Here is a 20436-nt window from a genome sequence, read left to right as displayed (position 1 = left end):
GTGATTGGATACTCTGTTAGTTAATTATATTCCTACATTGCTGAAAACCTATCTAGCAACGTTGCAAAGGTAGTGCTATCTGCTTTATCGAATGATAGACAAGGATAGCAACACTAATGTTCATCAAATACTGTCATTATAACGTGGGACTCACTATAGTTGGCCTCACAGCAAAAGAGATCGATTCCCAACAAAGCCGAGTAGATTTTGATTAAATTGAATTTGATAGGGTGAATGTAGGTTGTTTTATCTGTACCAACTTGCCAGTCCAGAGTTCAAAACTTGCCTAAATATTCTGTGTGAACGGGCAGAGTTTTGATAGCCTACAGAGCAACAGGTGTGCAGCGAGCTCACTTTCCCAGTCATTCGTTTTCCATTAAAAGTCTGAACCTTCTCTCGAATTTAAAACGATTTCACACTACTCAAATGAGCATCAGAATAACATTCAGCCCAATGAAAACTATGGTAGTATAAAACTATATAGTGAGGTCCACGTTATAATAGCAGCGGAGAAAGATAGAAAAAACGTTGCCGATCCTCTGTCTTGTCAATGCCTTCTATAGACGGTAACTGATACAGGTTCATTGATATAACTAGCCGCCAGGCTCGCTTCGCTCGCCATATTCGTCTAGCCAGGAGGCTCCGCTCCCTGGACCCCCGACTGGAACGTCCAAACATGAGATCAGCGGACTCGCCTCGCTCGTCTGCATTCTCATTTAAGCATGCTTCGTTCCATCAAAAAGTCAAAGCTGAGAAAATTGCAAAAAAAACGCTGGAGAAACGCAGATTTTGGGCGTATCTTTGGCGTTATTGCAAATTCCTCCTAATACAACATCATTACACCCTAGCTTAGCTTCTGTACTAAATTTGAACAAATTCTGTTCATTTGTACTCGATAAATTTGAGGAAAAGCAAAAAAAAATGCCAATTTCGGGCGTATCTTTGACGTTATTGCAAATTCCTTCTAACACAACATTATTACACCCTAGCTGAGTTTCTGTACTGAATTTGAACATTTTCTGTCCATTTGTTCTCGATAAAGCTGTGAAAACGCTAAAAAACGCTGGAAAAACGCAGATTTTGGGCGTATCTTAGGAAATTTTTCTAAATCCGTTCTTAGCGCGCCTCTAAAGGGTCAACTGAACATACCTACCGAATTTGAACGTTTTTGGTACGGTAGATTTTTAGTTCTGCGAGTGAGTGAGTGAGTCAGTCAGTGAGTGAGTGCCATTTCGCTTTTATATAATTATATAGATCAATGGTTCATTCTAGTTCAAGATAATCAATTAATTTTATTAAGCAATGAGTTATATTTTTCAATAATCTTATAATGAATTTTCATAATTAAGATGAAATATTTTGTTAATTAACTATTAATTCTACATTGTTAAAAGACGATCTGGCAACAGAGCAAAAGCGAGAAAGATATAGCGCTATCCGCTTTGTTGAATGATAGACAAGGATAGCAACACCATTGCTAATCAAACAATGCCATTATAACGTGGACCTCACTATAGTGTCAAAGTATAGCCTACAATAAAGTTTATGTTTGTATTACTCGATCTTGAAAGCAAGAAATTTAAATTATTGAAACATTTGAAAAATTGAAACTGAAATTAAATTATTAGTGAGAGAACGGCATTCAGATTCCGACTGAAATTTCTTCATTTTTGTAAATCATCAAATATTTTTCGTATTGAATGAAAAAGACTAAGAAATTGTCAAAAAACCACTGATTTATTGATAATTAGAAAGACCGGTTTCGGTTATTACACCATTGTCAATCTCTGATAAACTAAAACTAAATACAAGAGCAGCAGAATTTATACTAGTAGGCGAGTACTGCTATTGGTCGAGGGCATGAACGCCTGCCATTGGTCTAGCTAGACAGTCTCCTCCCCCTCAACGGTGTGACAAAATGGCGGCTTAAGCAACAGAATCGCCATGATAATAAAATTTACTTTTAGTACAAAATAAGAACCAAAAAAACAAATGTGAAAGATAATAAAACAAATATGTAAATGGAAAAACTATTGACTAATTGACTAACGTTGAGGGGGAGGAGACTGTCTAGCTAGGCCAATGGCAGGCGTTCATGCCCTCGACCAATAGCAGTACTCGCCTACTAGTATATATTCTGCTGCTCTTGTTTTAGTTTATCAGTTTTAGTTTATCAGAGATTGACAATGGTGTAATAACCGAAACCGGTCTTTCTAATTATCAATAAATCAGTGGTTTTTTGACAATTTCTTAGTCTTTTTCATTCAATATGAATAATTACCACAATATCAACTTCTCAACTACACAAAAAAGGAAAAATATTTTTCGGGTTAAGTTCTAGCGTTCAAAATAATAATAATAAGAATATGAGTGATTTCTTCATGGAGTATAATAATCTATAGACTTTAATATTCATAGGTAATATCAGAGATCAAATATTAGCCTACTATTTCTTTCTATTTAAGTTTTCTTCATCTTAACTCTTTATATTTGATTGGATGAAAAAGACTAGGAAATTGTCAAGAACAACAAATTTATTGATACTTAGAAAGACCGGTTTTGGTTATTACACCATTGTCAATCTCTGAGTTTATCAGAAATCAATCTCTGAGTCTATCAGATCTTTCTAAGTATCAATAAATCTGTGGTTTTTAACAATTTCCTAGTCTTTTTCTTCCAATATGAATAATTACCTCAATATCAACTTCTCAACTACACAAAAAAAAAACTTTATATTTGAGTATTCTTCTCACTACAATAATATAAGAACATAACCTTTTTTGTAAAAATCAAGATTTAGGAATAGAATAGTATAAAAATTTGGGAATAGAATAGTATAAAAATTTGGGAAAAGAATAGTTCTGAGCGATGCCTGTTATTCTTTCTCAATCATATTTATATGATTTGTAATTGTATCCACAAATACATAAATAAATAAAATGTGGAGGAGGATTGATATGTTTTGAAATAACCAATTATTTGGTCTAAATTTAATGGATCCTGAAGTATGAACTTTTGAGAGTACATCCGTTGAAAAAGGATATCTCGAAGGATATCCTTCCCATTAACACTTGACTGTAAATTATAAATAAAACAGCATTGTTGTAAAAAAAAAATAAATAAATTGACCGTAAGGATGTGAGAGGGAAAGTATGAAACGTTTAGAACTGAGTGGAGAAAGATAAATCAGGGGGGCTCAGACGGGGGAATTGAAGTTTCTAGGTTGTAATTAGGGGAGGGGGGTAAGTATAAGGGAATGCATTTTTGGGAGGATATTTGGATAGTAGGGTTTGCAGAGATCTGGAGTGTTTCTAGGAGAAATGTATGGGGTATAGGGGAGAATATAAGGGGTTTAGGAGTGGAAATGAGAGGTTTTGGGGAGAAATTCAGGGGTTATAGGGGAGAAATAGGAGTTGATGGGTTATGGAGAGAAATATAGGGAGTTCAGAGGTGGATATGAGGGGTCCAGGGGTGAATTTTAGGGGTTTGGGGGTGGAAATGAGGGGTATTGGGGAGTAATTCAGGGGTTATAGGGAAGAAATAGAGAGTTGACGGGATATGGAGAGAAATATAGGGAGTTCAGAGGTGGATAGAAGGTGCTCAGGGGTGAATATTAGGGGTTTAGGGGTGGAAATGAGGGGTTTGGGGGAGAAATTCAGGGGTTATAGGGAAGAAATAGGAGTTGACGGGTCATGGAGAGAAATATAAGGAGTTCAGAGGTAAAAATGAGGGGTTCAGGGGTGAATATAAGGGGTTTCGGGGTGAAAATGAGGGGTTTTGAGAAGAAATTCAGGGGTTATAGGGGGGGAATAGGAGTTGACGGGTTATGGAGAGAAATATAGGGAGTTCAGAGGTGGATAGGAGGTGCCCAGGGGTGAATATTAGGGGTTTAGGGGTGGAAATGAGAGGTTTTGGGGAGTAATTCAGGGTGTATAGGGGAGAAATAGGGAGTTGACGGGATATGGAGAGAAATATAGGGAGTTCAGAGGCGAAAATGAGGGGTTCAGGGGTGAATATGAGGGGTTTATGGGTGAAAATGAAGGGTTTTTGGAGAGTAATTCAGGGTGTATAGGGGAGAAATAGGGAGTTGACAGGATATGGAGAAAAATATAGGGAGTTCAGAGGCAAAAATGAGGGGTTCAGGGGTTGATATGAGGGGTTTTGGGGAGAGATTCAGTGGTTTTAGGGGAGAAATAGGAAGTTGACGGGTTATGAAGAGAGAGAAATATAGGGGAGTTCAGAGGTGGATATGAGGTATTCAAGGGTGGAAATGTGGGGTTTTGGGAAGAAATTCAGGGGTTATAGGGGAGAAATAGGAGTTGATGGGTTATGGAGAGAAATATAGGGGGTTCAGAGGTGGATATGAGGTGTTCAGGTGGGAAGGAATAAGAGGGTTTTGGGGGGTTTATAAGGAGTTTAGAGGGAATGGAGAGAGTTTGAGGGGTTATTGTAAGAAATTAATATTCGTGGTTTAAAGGGAATATGAGGGTTTTTGGAGGAACAAAATCAGGAGTAGGGGAGTTCAGGGGGCTATGGAGACAAATATATGGGGTTCAGTAGAGAATATGAGGGGTTGAGGGAATATAGAGGGTTTAGGGGTGAATATGAGGGTTCAGGGGGGAATTTATTGGGAAACACGGGTGTACGCACCATTGAAGAGCGCAGAAAGCATCCAACCGAAAGCCATAAATAAGAGCTGTGAATCAGTGCCAGACTGCACCCCGTATATATACACCCCTACAACCCTTGCACGGGCTAATCGTTTATTGATGTGCGTTCGAGTCAAACCGGACCAATTTTTCGCTTTTTACATGTCCCACCACGGAGCAATTACACGCCGTAGCATTCGCCCGAAAATAATGCTCCAGGTGATGTTGGTGGAGCTATTTGGAGCTATTTGTTCCAGTATTTGTACTCGAATTTGATTGCGGGTCACAATTGAACGATGATGTTGATGGGGTTATTTGTGTGTAATTGCGCGGTGCATTTCAACGATCATTGAGAGGGATTTCTCGTGAATACTTCAATGGGTTTAAGATCCATAGATCTTAAAGGAAACCTCATGAGGTTTCTTTCATTCATATGTGATTTCATTCAATTCATTCATTTGTCAACATAATATTACAAAAAATAAATTTTACCAATATCCTATTATATTAAGCGAGGAATTTCTGTATTTATATATTGTCACGGCATATTTTCTAATAAAAATAGAAACAGCATTAATCAAAGAATATTGAAAGTAGGCGCCAATCTCTGAGTTCATTATCTCCTATTGCCGATAACAGAGAGCGCTCCTTCCATACAGCTGATAGATTGATAGGCCAAAAACAAAAATATTCTACAGATGATAATATTTTCCAAATTATTAAAAAATTAAGGTTATTCGAAATAAAATAAAATATCAAATTCTATTCACTACCTATCCCATTCCCTTCCTTGATTTGGCAATTGAGTGTGACGTCACATCTCGGAAGTGCAGTGAAGAAAAGAGCTTATCAGTTTGTCGTGTATGTGTCGGATCGTGCTGTATGATGATGTGCTGAGAACTGAACGTGCTTCATATGTGAAGGAGAAATAACGCATATACGTCGTTGCCGTATCGTGTCGACCGGTCTTATGAGGAATATATATAGCGGTGAGTTGATCAATAATATATATATTGCCAAATTTTCCTGCATATTACATCACCACCACATGTCTTACCTCAGGCCTATTAATTGAGTTATTCGGAGCAATTATGAAATATAATGAACCTTTTAAAATATAAAAATATGGAACCAATTTCAATTTATTCAATAAGAATAGGCCGAAGTAGTAGTGGATATTTCTAAATTGGGATTTCAAGATGATAAACTCCAATAATATGTATATGGTAATGTGGTTATCTGGTTATGTGATTATATGGTTATAGTTATATGGGTATATATCTATGTTCAACGGATCTCAAAAACGGCTCTAAAGATTTTCACGAAATTTGGAACAAAGTAGGTTTATGATATGAAGATTCGATTGCACTGGGTCTCAACCCTTGGATAACTCGCTGAAGGACATTAAAAGGATAAATACATCCTTAAAAAAGCAGCTGGAAAATTTGTCGTCTGTCGATACCGTGATGGAAGAGAGTGAACGAGTGCATGTGTGGGATCATCCAGCTGATCTCACGAGAAGAAAAATTCAGCAAGAGAAACTCTCGACTAGAGTCAAGTTTCTTGTCGACCTGAGTCGCATAAGTGTGAGTAGATCTTCAAATTTTCAAAATATATTCAAAAAATATGAATCTCGTGCACCCCGAAGCTCAAATTTCAATTTTCCTTCTAGATTTTCCATAACTAATGTTCAAATTTCATTCATGGGACATGCATATATAATCATATGTTAATATAGAACTATATTCTAGAGAGACTACCTCTTCGAAACAGATTGTTAAAATTGGCAACTAAATTGGTAACCAGTCCAATTTTGTCAGGTTGGCATTAAGTTGAGGAAGTAACTTTATTAAGTTAGTACCAATTTGAAAAATCTGGTGTGGTACACTCACACAACTTTCCTTGCTCATTGAACTGGGAGCCTCATTCTTAAACGACAATAATTTAGAGAAATAACATAATGACGATTGGCGGCAACATAATTATTTGAAACTACGATCAGACTACTGTATATGTGTGTATATAATTGTTTTCATAGTACTTTATCCTTTGTGTAAATTGTGAAATCCGATGATTCTCTAAAAGTCGTCAAAACAGCTGTTCTACAGATGAAATATCTCGACTATGTGTTATTTTTATAGACTGCTCTACCTACCTACCTCATGCACGAGATGGAGGTTACAAAGTCCATTTCTCAAGGATGGGGTGAGCCCCCCATTAGTTTCCCAGAAAGGAGACTCATGCCAATTGATGGAGCTGATAAATAACTATACAGAGTATGAATTTGAAATAAATCAGTCGTAATTTTTGAGAAAATAGTGAAAAACATGGTTTTTCGTAATTATCCGCCATTTTTCTCGAGAATATTACGCAGCTCCTGCAATTTTCCCAGAAATGAGAGTCATGTCAGTTGATAGGGCTTATAAATAGCTATCCATGGTATAAATTTGAAGGAAATCGTTGGAGCCGTTTTCGAGAAAACCATGAAAAACATGGTTTTTTAGTAATTATCCGCCATTTTTCTCGAGAATATTACGCAGCTCCTGCAATTTTCCCAGAAATGAGAGTCATGTCAGTTGATAGGGCTTATAAATAGCTATCCATGGTATAAATTTAAAGAAAATCGTTAGAGCCGTTTTTGAGAAAATCGTGAAAAGCATGGTTTTTTAGTAATTATCCGCCATTTTTTCCGCCATCTTGGATTGAATTTTATTGAATTTCTTATTGTCGGGTCCTCATGGTATAAGGACCTTAAGTTTAAAATTTCAAGTCAATCGGTTAATTAGTAATGGAGTTATCGTGTTCACAGACATACACACATACACACATACACACACACACACATACACACACACGCACACACACACACAGACCAACACCCAAAAATCATGTTTTTGGACTCAGGGGACCTTGAAACGTATAGAAAACTTGAAATTGGGATACCTTAATTTTTTTTTGGAAAGCAATACTTTCCTTACCTATGGTAGTAGGGCAAGGAAAGTAACAACCTATCCATACTATAATAAAGGAAAGGACTGGCTCATACACGTACGGGATAGGAAGTTTGATGTTTGACGCATCATCACGTCTGAACTGGACTGATTAACTTGAAATATTGCATACATCTTTTCTGTCTTTTTCTCTTTCTTTGTCTATCAGTTCTTTCTGTCTTTTTCTCTTTCTTTATCTATCAGTTCTTTCTGTCTTTTTCTCTTTTATTTTTTACAGTTTTTCATATTCTTCTAGTTTAAATCAAAACATAGTAAATACAGTACGATTAAAAAAATTTGTTAGTAATTTTACTTAATGAAAATACAACACTCTTACACTGCGCACGGGTCCCAAGACCTTGCAGTGTAAATTCCAAGTATAATGTAAAAAGTGAATATTTTGTATTTTTTGTTCTTCATGGGAATAAATTGATTTTGATTTTGATTTTTTTGACATAGATTTTTAAGCTGCGTACACATATTCGCGCTTCCAAAACGCACCGAGCACGCTCCTCCCTCGTACCGCCCTCGTACCACCATCGACCACAGTCGCTCCGCCCACGCACCCATCATGAACGTTACGGAAGATGTTAGATCTTCTCGCGTTCCCCGGTCTAACCACTGTTGCTCGCCGGGTCGATCATCAATCGCTCTGCTGGAGTGACGTTCGGTTGCAGAGCAGAGCGGAAGTCTGTACGCACCTTTAAGTAACCAAGGATGGTTCTAGGCTTATTCCAAACTCTTCACGATTCCACACGGTCAAGTTTCCAGTTTGTCAAGTTTCAAAGAAGATCCTTGGCGTTCAAAGGAGACTCCTTTCCCTTTTGTATTATCCTTAAAATGCAAAATTCCAAAAAAACCGTATGTTTACGACGACGCGAAATTCAAAAAGGAACATACCTGTCAAATTTCAAGAGAACCTATTGCTGCATTTCGCTGTAAAATGCGGAACATAAAAATATATAAACAAAAAACATATAAACATAAAGAGAAATGCAAAACCGTCGACTTGAATCTAAAGGTACGTACAGATTTACGCGCTGCGAACATGAGCAATTCACTTTCAATCAGCTGATGCCAAGCTTTTCATATATCAATCTTACCTTTTCTGTAAAAAATAATACAGATATAATCAGCTGATTAAAAGTGAATTGCTCATGTTCGCGGCGCGTATATCTGAACGCACCTTTAGACCTCACTTCGCTCGGTCAATAATTATAATAATGATTTTTCTTAATAATAATTTTCCTGTGATTTCTGTTTTCTCGCAAAAATTATATTATTTTTTTACTCAATCTGTGACAACCTGTAACATCCATGTCTTCCCGTAACAAATCTTTAAATTTATTTTTTCTAAACCTGCAACAACCTGAGAGTTCTCCTAGCTTATTTGTCTCTCAGCAACAATAAATTTACAGAAAAAGTTTCCTACTGAGAACTAATCTCTTATCCCACCCAATACGTCATAGAAAGTATAACCGTAGCCAATGCAAACTCCGGGTCCAATGGAATAATTTAATGCAAATCGCGAAATGTCAATTCCAAGCCGCTTAGCTCTGCCTATCTGTGGTATGCTAGCCAGCAGGCAAAATCTTTTGTTATGCCAAGAGATTTAAAGCAGATGCTTGCTGTATTCGGTCTCTCTCCACTCTCTCCAACTCTCTCTCTCTCTCTCTTTCACTATCTCTCTGTCTCTCTCACAATCTCTCTCCATCTTCCCCCTCTTTCTCTCATTTCTCATTCATTCTCCATTTGTTTTTCCCACTTTCCTCTCTGTTAGTCAGCTCCTCCCCCTCTCAGTCACACTGTCTCTTACTAACTCTTCTCCCTGATTCACATTCTCCTCCTCTCTTGCTCTATTTCCTTCCTCCTCTTCTTTTCGGTCCCCCTTTCCACCACTCAGTCTGTCCTAATCAATTTTTACATTTTCTTTTTCAAATTATACCTTTGCTGACCAAATTATATCAATAGTGATCACTTCAAGAGCCGACAACTCCTCTAGATAGAATTAATGAGTGGATATAATTCACTTCCTGTTGGTTCGGAACTCACTCAAAATTGTACGTCCACTCATCACTCCTAATCATCATCATCATCAGTTTAACCACCCACGCACAAGTCTGGTAGTATGTGGGCATCATCGTCAGCAAAATTTCTCTCACCCTCCCTCCCACACTCTCTCTCTAAATTCTACATAATACATATTCATCTTCCCATCTCAAGATTTTCTGTTCTTTGGTATTGTATATTGTCAATATTACTCAATCAATTTCTAAAATTTCAATTCAAATCCCACTCTATAACGTTTGTTCCATTTATCTAATTTTAATCATCAATGCAATATTGTATTCACTATTACTCACTCAAATTTCATTCATTCATCCCATGATTCTAAGATTCAAATCAACTAGTTTTCAACTTATTAAGTAGAGTTTCTATTTGAACATTACTTGTTATGGGAGTTATAATTCCCAACAGCTCTAATTCATCACAACCCGGTCGTATGTTAATGGGAAGGATATTTTGTATCCTTCTTAGAGAATCGATAATAATTATTTGTTGAAACACCGCCGATTTATGAAGTTACATCACACTATTATATTATCGTTAATCTAATTGCATTTAATCTTTATTCTCATTGATTCATTGTTGATACTTTGTAAAATTCTTTGAATAACTAGCATTATCGTCATTCAATGTAAATTAGTGTATAAGTCAGTAAATATTGTAACATACATAAATAAATAAATCTAATGCAATCACTCTCTCTCTCTCTCTCTCTCTCTTTCTCTATTTTTCTTCCTCTCCTCCACCGTCTCTTTTTTTCTGTTTCTCTCTCACAGTTTCCACCTCAAACACAAGTGAATGAATCTCTATTATTTTTCTCCCGTTCAACGTTTCTCATTCCCTGTTTCTCTCTCCATGTCTTCATCGCTCTCTCTATCTCTCTCTCTCTCTCTCTCTCTTTCTCTCTCTCTCTTCTCCTCCTTCCCCTTCACCGTTTCTCATTCCCTGTATTTCTCTCCATGTCCTCATCTCTCACCTTTTCCCTCTTGCTCTATTTTTCTTTCTCTCCTTCACCGTCTCTCACATCCCTTGTTTCTCTCTTCATATCCTCATCCCAAACCCAAGTGACTGAACAAAGAAAAGTGGCCCGATAGCAATGTTGGCGAATAAGGAATAAATAAATCTTCTTTATCCAATTCTCCAGAGCGTCGTGTTCGTAAATTCAAATCTGTTCAAACAAAACGAAGAACAGCACAGCTGTAATCATGTGTGTGTGTGTGCTCAAAATGCCTCTTCTTTCATTTCTCTATCCTCTTTTTTCTCTTCTCATACATGATGAATGATAACACCTTCTCTTTCCATATTCCTCTATAATCATCTTTCTTTCTATTTCTCATAAATACATTATAATACGCTCAATACATTATGTTTATTCGACAGAGGCTGGCTCAAACAGCACTCTGGTTTGTGGACTGTATCAATTACATCGAGAACATTTTGGAGTTGTCTGGCGTCGGGTAGCAAGTTGAACAATTTAAATGGCTAAGTGCACAATAAAATAGGCCTACCTTCATGTCCAAATCCTCCTTGCTCCCAGGATCCCGGGTCCAGATCACGATACGAGACGAGACGACACTTGTAATAAATCACAATAAATCAATAGATCACTTTGCAAAAATCGACATTACGAGAAGTGAGCTGTTCGATTGGCTGGCAATCGGCAACTGGCGCAATTATGCTATGCGCATCACCCTTCAATTGCCCCCTCCACCACACAACGCCAGACAACAAAGGGGAACATTGATATAATGTCCGAGCACATTATGACTGATAACACCTTCCCTTTACATTTCTTTCTGAAAGTGATATCCACGTTATAATGGCAGTATTTAATCAACACTGGTGTTGCTATCCTTGTCTACCATTCGACAGAACAGATAGCGTTATCCTTTTCTAGCTCCGCAACGTTGCTAGATAGTTTTTCAACAACGTAGAAATATAGTTTATCAACAAAATATCCCATCTCAATCATGAAACTCGTCCTATTCTACTCTTAGAATTAGTCCAGTCAATATAGACATAAAAAACGGGGTGTGCTTGCAATTTATATTGTAGTTCTGATTTTTTAATATATTATTTGGGTACATAAGGGAAGTCCAGAATCAATTTCTTCAAACTTTCCTTGTGCTAGATACAGGTTGGCCCAAAAACCTTGTATTTTCTGCTCATTTTCCAGTTTTCAGCTATTTCTGCCAAATCTTGTAATCAGACAGAAAAATTTGCTCTTGGAAATCTATATGAGATAGAGTGCTCTACAATCTGAGATCAGGTAGAGCGCTCTATCTCATATAGATTTCCAGGTACACCTGACAACAATGCTCCTTGTATTGTGAAAAACACCTGATTTTCAGCTTCAATCATCATCACCAACTACATAGTCTTCACATTGATATTTCGCACGATGACATAAGTTAATAAGATTATGTTCTATGAGAATCACCCGTTAGATGCACTCCTTCTGCTCCTTCTGAACTTTTTCAAAAGCTGTATTACCTGTTTGTTTGCAAGAATTCTCTTCCCCTTCTCCTTCTTCCAATATCAAATATCTTCTTCTCCATCTCCTTCACCTATTTCTTCTCCTTCTCCATCTCTTTCTTCATGAATTGTTACCTTACTGTTTCCAGTACTTCCTGTGCTTGCTAGAAACTATTTCAGAAGTGATTGCCTTGTTCATTTGCCTGTTATTTCCTGTAAATTTCCTCAGATTATGACCGGTTTGTTATCTGTATTTTTTAAAATTATTTGAGACATTTCAGAAAATATTACCGGTTCTCTCTCAGCTCTCACGGGACATTCTCAGAGACTATTACCGGTCTGTTCTCAACTTCTCATTATGCTACTTTTTGTGCATTTTTAGGAACTATTTGAGACATTTTCAGGAACTATTTGAGACATTTTCAGGAACTATTTGAGACATTTTCAGGAACTATTTGAGACATTTTCAGGAACTATTTGAGACATTTTCAGGAACTATTTGAGACATTTTCAGGAACTATTTGAGACATTTTCAGGAACTATTTGAGACATTTTCAGGAACTATTTGAGACATTTTCAGGAACTATTTGAGACATTTTCAGAACTATTTGAGACATTTTCAGGAACTATTTGAGACATTTTCAGGAACTATTTGAGACTTTTTCAGGAACTATTTGATACATTTTCAGGAACTATTTGAGACATTTTCAGGAACTATTTGAGACATTTTCAGGAACTATTTGAGACATTTTCAGGAACTATTTGAGACATTTTCAGGAACTATTTGAGACATTTTCAGGAACTATTTGAGACATTTTCAGGAACTATTTGAGACATTTTCAGGAACTATTTGAGACTTTTCAGGAACTATTTGAGACATTTTCAGGAACTATTTGAGACATTTTCAGAAACTATTTGAGACATTTCCAGAACTATTTGAGACTTTTCAGGGACTATTTGAGACTTTTCAGGAACTATTTGAGACATTTTCAGGAACTATTTGAGACATTTTCAGGAACTATTTGATACATTTTCAGGAACTATTTGAGACATTTTCAGGAACTATTGAGACATTTTCAGGAACTATTTGAGACATTTTCAGGAACTATTTGAGACATTTTCAGGAACTATTTGAGACATTTCCAGGAACTATTTGAGACAATTTCAAAAATTATTCACTTGTTTGTTCCCAGGACTTCCTGGGCATCCTGTCGAAGGTCTCCCGAGGCAGTGTGCAGGAGAAGCTGCAGTGGATCTTCGGCCTGTACGACCTGAACGGGGATGGCCTCATAACCAAGAAGGAGATGCTGGAAGTGGTGAGCAGTATCTACGAGATGCTGGGTCGCTCCACGCAGCCTCAAGTCGATGAACATTCCGCCAAGGAGCATGTCGAGAAGATCTTCCATGTAAGCCAATCGTAGAACAAAATCTATTTAAACAACATCTATACTCCGTACAAAATTACTTTGGACCTGTGTGGAACATGCGCAGCAGAGAAGGAATACAGAGGGAGGGATTTATTGTTTATTGTTTTTGAAGGGACAGATTCAAGGATCCAAAGGGTCAAAGAACCCCACACGTCAACCGAAGCTTATTGTGTTCCCAAGTAGTATGTTAGGCAAACCAATACCTGTGTCCTTTACAAGAACAAGGAGTTTTTCCCTATACTAACATCCCATTCATCACCTGGTTGCTTGTCGCAATCCAGTGTGATATGCTTGGCAGTCTCTTCAGACTGATTAGTCCTCGTGACCTACGAGAGTTCCACTCCTGGCCTTCTTTGTAGGTCCTTCCGCTGAGGAAGGGGCGGCCAAGTTTCCTCTAGGCCGCCCGGCCACCCTTGACTCAGCCTCTTGACCTACATTTGTGCCTGGTTTTTCACTCATCACTGGTCTCTTGGATTTTTTCTTTTTGCCCATCCGAAACTTCGCAGGGCAAAAAGTCTCACCTCTCCCAAGAAGTTTTGCCTTAATCGCCGCCCTTCTTTGAGCCACCCACAAACTCGTGGCCTACGTGAGTTCCACTCCTGGTCTTTTTGTAGGTCCTTCCGCTGAGAGAGGAGACGCCAAACTGCCTCTAGGGCGCCCGGCGCCCGGCCACCTTCGACTCAGCCTCTTGACCCACATTTGTGCCTGGTCTCTTGTATTTTTCTTTTCGCCCCTTCAAAACTGCCCTGATGGAGAGCAAATCCCGTGGGTTTGAAGGCAAAGCAGCTTTTAAAGTTTCCTTGAGATCCATTTTAGTCACCTCCTACGACAAGCAGGGATACTGTGGGTGAATTCTGGTTTTCAACACATTCTTGAGTACGATGATCGACTTAAAGCTCCCCCAACCGACAGGGGGCTGAACTCCCCCAGTGGGGTAGGGATACAACGGTGGCGAAGTTTCCGTTCTGAACCGGCCAGCATTCTCTAATTTCTCAGCAGCGCTCATGTTAAACTTACAGAGTTTCCTCTCTGGAAGCATTCAGCCGACTGACTCTAATCGACAAATTGGCAACTGCGCTTCTACCTATGACTCTTTCCATCACTGTAATTGGCTGATCTCTCTCCGTTTCTCAGCGTCGCCTATGCCTCCAAGTCAGAAGTAATTTTGTACGGAGTATATAGTGAGGTCCACGTTATAATGGCAGAGTTTGATTAGCAATGGTATTGCTATCTTTGTCTATCATTCAACAAAGCTCATAGCGCTATCTCTTTCTCGTTTTGCTCTGTTGCAGGCAACAGATAGTCTTTTTACAATGTAGAAGTAATTCAGTCTTTTAACAAAGTCAGAAGTAATTTTGTACCGGTACGGACTATATAGTGAGGTCCACGTTATAATGGCAGTGTTAGATTAGCTATGGTATTGCTATCCTTGTCTATCATTCAACAAAGCTCATAGCGCTATCTCTTCCTCGCTTTGCTCTGTTACCAGATAGTCTTTTAACAATGTAGAATGGATAATATTAACAAAATATTCCATCTTAATTATGAAAATTCATTGTGAAATAATTGAAAAATATAATTCCTTGCTTAATTAAAATATAATTGATCATTTTAAACGAGAATGAACAGTCAATATACATCAATAAACCTGTATCAGCTACCGTCTATAGAAGAAGAAGAAGAGAAGAAGAAGAAGAAGAAGAAGAAGAAGAAGAAGAAGAAGAAGAAGAAGAAGAAGAAGAAGAAGAAGAAGAAGAAGAAGAAGAAGAAGAAGAAGAAGAGAGAAGAAGAAGAAGAAGAAGAAAGAAGAAGAAGAAGACGAAGAAGAAGAAGAAGAAGAAGAAGAAGAGAGAAGAAGAAGAAGAGAAGAAGAAGAAGAAGAAGAGAAGAAGAAGAAGAAGAAGAAGAAGAAGAGAAGAAGAAGAAGAAGAAGAAGAAGACGAAGAAGAAGAAGAAGAAGAAGAAGAAGAAGACGAAGAAGAAGAAGAAGAAGAAGAAGAAGAAGAAGAAGAAGAAGACGAAGAAGAAGAAGAAGAAGAAGAAGAAGAAAGAAGAAGAAGAAGAAGAAGAAGAAGAAGAAGAAGAAGAAGAAGAAGAAGAAGAAGAAGAGAAGAAGAAGAAGAAGAAGAAGAAGAAGAAGAAGAAGAAGAAGAAGAAGAAGAGAGAAGAAGAAGAAGAGAAGAAGAAGAAGAGAAGAAGAAGAAGAAGAAGAGAAGAAGAGAAGAAGAAGAAGAGAAGAAGAAGAAGAAGAAGAAGAAGAAGAAGAAGAAGAAGAAGAAGAAGAAGAAGAAGAAGAAGAAGAAGAGAAGAAGAAGAAGAAGAAGAAGAAGAGAAGAAGAAGAAGAAGAAGAAGAAGAAGAAGAGAAGAAGAAGAAGAAGAAGAAGAAGAAGAAGAAGAAGAAGAAGAAGAAGAAGGAAAAGAAATAAGAAGTCAAAACAAAACAGAGGATCGGCAACTTTTTTCTCCTATCTTTCTCCACTGCCATTATAACGTGGACCTCACTATAGACTGAGCAACTTATTTCAGAATACAATACCTCAGAATAAACAGTCTATAGAAGGCCAGCGATAAAAGTATAGAAGTTTTATCAGCTACTAAATCAACTAACTCAACAAAATAGGTAATTAATTCAATCAGAGCTAATTGGAACAAACGGTTCGGGGTTCGATCGATTTTTTCGACTAATGAAACATTGAGGTCACCGGACTATTATGATTAAAAGGGAAACAAAGCCAGCTAACGAGTTTATTGCCGTTTAGAACGAGTTTAATTGGCGTTTATAACGAGTTTAATTGGTGTTCATGGGCAATTAAACGGTGCCAATAACACGAGCGGACCGGACTTTCAATTACGATCGAAAAGTGTAGAGTTTCATGTTGATTAAGTATTCGCAATGGATAAATAATGGACTTTGTAAAAATTTTGGTGAGGGATTGTCACAAAGTCATAGACCTACAGAAAAACAAAAAGTATAGAGTTTCATTTGAGGATTGGTGCTTGGGATTTGGGATTCATTTTGTTGGAATTATTACAGAGGAATTCAGCAAAACCGAAAGATATAGAATTTCATTAATTGACCGAGCGTAGTGAGGTCTACACCGGATTTTTTGCGCCGATGTATGTGTGAGTTTTATAAAATTTTGTGTTGTATGGATGGAAAACTATAAAAAGGAAGGGATTTCTTATAATATTGCTATATACATTATTCACTACTGGAAATAGGTAAATCATACTAGAATGAAATCAAATCAACTGGGGTTGTGTGGTTTTGACAAACCGGGGGATTCTCGGTTGTCAACCTTTTCTCAAAATTCGTCACAAGTTGAGATAAATCAATGTAACACTTTTGGAGTCGAATAGGAAAGGAATGGTCGTTATGGAGAAGATGGTTGTCGGAAAGTTCATATACCGTTATCACTTCTAGAGAGAGAGATTGATTGATTGATTGATTGAGTACTTTATTTATGTAGATTACAATATATACTGGCTTATACACTTATATACAATAGCTTACAATACAGCAAAATTATAAATGAATTTACATAATATAGGCTAAGAAAATAATTATTGAACTGTATATGATAGAGAGAGAGACAGACAAATAATGTGACTGGCAGTGATGACGTCACGACGTAAACAGTGTACGTGTGTATCGGAGCCATGTATCACTCCCATTTGACCGCTGGGCGCTAGTTGTGTATGTCCCTCTCTACATACTGATTCCATTGCAGTCGTGATCGTCCCCTGCCTCGTTTTCCTCTCGGTCTTGTCTCCATAACCAGCCTTTCCTTTCATTCATCACTTATCAGAGCTACATGGCTAAGATTTTTCGTTGAACAGTGGTATTCTCCTGTTTTGATGTTTCTCTGATCACACTATTTCTCACTCTGTCTCTTTTGGTTTCCCCAACCACCCTCCTTAGGTATCTCTAGTAGTTCTGTGAACAGTAGACCACATGCAGTTATATCAAACGTCAGCCTCTTCAGCACATATTCAACAGTTCTCCATTATCTCAACTATTACCTCATCCCCAGTTCATTCCTTCAGATGTACTGACAATAATCTGAACATGCAAATCCATCACTCTTCATCCCTCTCTCATACATAATATAGATCGATGTATGTCATCAGTCAAATCTTGTCTATTTCTAGTACTGTACTCAAGTAGATCGCACGAAAATAGTCCGATGAGAGTAGATGCAACGTTGCCAAATAACAGTTGATTAACGTTGTCCAAAGCTTTTTATAAATTAAACTGATTTTTTTTTTATAATATACCTGACGAATTGGCAACGTCTATGGGTGCAGGGTGACTCAGCTCTTCCAATTTCCATTGGACTATTTTAGTGCAGTCTGAATAAAATACCAATGTCATGACCTAGATAGAATGGAAACGTTGCTAAGTAGTCTTCCAACTGGTCAGCTTGAGTTGAAAACAGTGGAAAGTCAAAAGACATATTTCAAGTTGCATTGAGTTGAACAACGGAAAAAGTTGTTTAGCAATAATTAATTGAATGCATTTGAAAACCATTTGACCGTTGATTTGATTTCTTTTTAGTATGATTCACCTAAGTAGAGAATAATGTATATAGCAATATTGGAGGAAATCCCTTCCTTTTTATAGTTTTTACCATACATATAACACAAAATTTTATAAGACTCACACATACATCGACGATGATGCCAACTGACTGATAGCTATTTTGTAAATTACAGATGGAATTAAATAGAGAATGCATTTATTCAAATGCTAATTAATATATAATTATTATTTAACGAAAATCCCAAATAAATGCTGTAAATCACCCTGAAGACCTCTGCTACTGCAGACATTGACAGCAGGGTTAACAGCTAGATGGAAATTCGATGAGAACTACTATCCAAAAATTAGTTGCCAGCCCGGGAATCGAACCCGGTACCTCCCAATTGCCAGTCAGGAATGCTTACCCTTACATCAAACTGACAATCTCTGGATTGCAGCGCTCATTTTATACGAAGCCAAAGCGGCCAACCAGTTATAGATGGAATCAAATAGAGAATGCATTTATTCAAATGCTAATTAATAATATGATTATTATTTAACGTATAAAATGAGCGCTGCTATCCAGAGATTGTCAGTTTGGTGTAAGGGTAAGCATTCCTGACTGGCAATTGGGTGGTACCGGGTTCGATTCCCGGGCTGGCAACTAATTTTTGGATAGTAGTTCTCATCGAATTTCCATCTAGCTGTTAACCCTGTTGTCAATGTCTGCAGTAGCAGAGGTCTTCGGGGTGATTTAAAGCATTTTTTTAGGATTTTCGTTAAATAATAATTATATATTTTGTAAATAATGATTGATGATTGCTAATCTTATTCTTTCTTTTCAGTTGATAGACACGAACAAAGACGGAGTTGTGACAATCGACGAACTAGTGGAGTGGTGTTCGAGAGACGAACAAATCCTTCAATCTCTGGAAACGCTCGATACCGTATTGTGATCTCTAGGCTGTGTCATCTAATATCCACGCGCGTTGTAATAATGTTAAGAACTTGAAAAAATTACCCTTTCTTCATCGAACTTCTACTTCCAATTCATATAAGTATATTGTTCTCATATTAGGCACAATCTATCATTGTTGAAATTGATGAATAAAAGGTAAGGATCACCCTGGACTTCAAGATTTCTTCAAAAATTAATCAAGTTGAATAGTTTTTGATAATTTGCTCTCGCCTTTTTTTCTAGATTATGGGATTCTGAATAAAATGAGATCATTCGGAACGCTCTATCTCCAATGAGTACTGAGTTATGATTTTTTTAAAATGATTGTAATTTGAAGAAAAAATCAATTCTGATGAATTCTAGTTTTTGATCAACAATATCCTCCGATTGTTACCATTTAGATGTATAATTCGAAATCCCTCTGAGCGTATTTTTGTGCTCTACAATCTAAGATCAGGTAGAGCGCTCTATCTCATATAGATTTCCAGGTACACCTGATAACAATGCTCCTTGTAACTTGAAAAACTCCTCATTTTCAGCTTCAACCATTATCACCAAATTCATTGTCCTCACATTGAGCTTTTGCACAATGATAAAAGTTCGTGGGATCATGTTTGAAATGAAATGAAATGAAAAAATTCTCTATTAGGCGGAGTTAGGACTTTTAAGTCCTCTCTACCACTCAACCTCAAACCTCATGTTTCATGAGAATCACCCGTTATATGCACTTTATGCCAGTATTTCCTGGTGAAAATGCACTCATAAGGACACGAGGGATCAACATTTAAAACACTCGTAGCTTTTAAAACAATGATCGGATCTCCTCGTACTACAGTTCATTCTTCTCGGCTCGTCAAGGCGGTTCAGAATCTTGATGTGTCTTTGACAGTCTGCATCATGAATGTATTTTGCAACTAAAAACAATAGTACAGCAACATTTATTTAGCAACATAAATGATAATAGAATTTGGAATAATTTGAAGTCCAGGTGATAATTATCATGTTTTGGAAGATTTTTCTATCTTAATCATTGTATATGTAGGGAAAATGCATACCTAGAATTTGTTGAATTCCAATTCTACTCAATGGAAGCTGATTAAATTTTCCTGAGAAAAACATTATTCCTTCTATTATAAATGTTCATTACATTCATGAAATTCATTGTGTTTTCAAATAAACAACATTCCTTAAAAAATAATAGATTTATCAATAATAGTATTTTTGCCACACTGCACAGAAAGGAGCTGTTTTCCAGCTCCGACGTATAAAAGATTGTTCTACGTCCCTAGAAAAGATTGAGAGCCGGAAAAACATTTTTGCCCCTGGTGCGAACGCTATTTTCCGCCA

General features: G+C 37.2%; 1 protein-coding gene across 2 annotated transcripts in view; it reads left to right on the top strand.

Moving 5' to 3' along the window:
- Positions 1–19348, top strand: part of LOC111055389 (Kv channel-interacting protein 2-like) — a 434616-nt gene extending 415268 nt beyond the window's left edge. For both annotated transcript variants that reach the window (XM_039425548.1, XM_022342583.2), the window contains 2 exons: positions 13375–13587; positions 18977–19348. In XM_039425548.1, the coding sequence (XP_039281482.1) occupies positions 13375–13587; positions 18977–19087 (324 nt within the window). In that variant the 3' untranslated portion in view covers positions 19088–19348. The remainder of the gene's footprint in view (positions 1–13374; positions 13588–18976) is intronic.
- Positions 19349–20436: the final 1088 nt, after the last annotated feature.

The sequence above is a fragment of the Nilaparvata lugens genome, chromosome 4 (genome assembly GCF_014356525.2).
Source record: "Nilaparvata lugens isolate BPH chromosome 4, ASM1435652v1, whole genome shotgun sequence".
Classification (NCBI taxonomy): Eukaryota; Metazoa; Arthropoda; class Insecta; order Hemiptera; family Delphacidae; genus Nilaparvata; species Nilaparvata lugens.
Note: the sequence above shows the minus strand (reverse complement) of the source record. Positions and strands in the feature narration are given on the sequence as shown.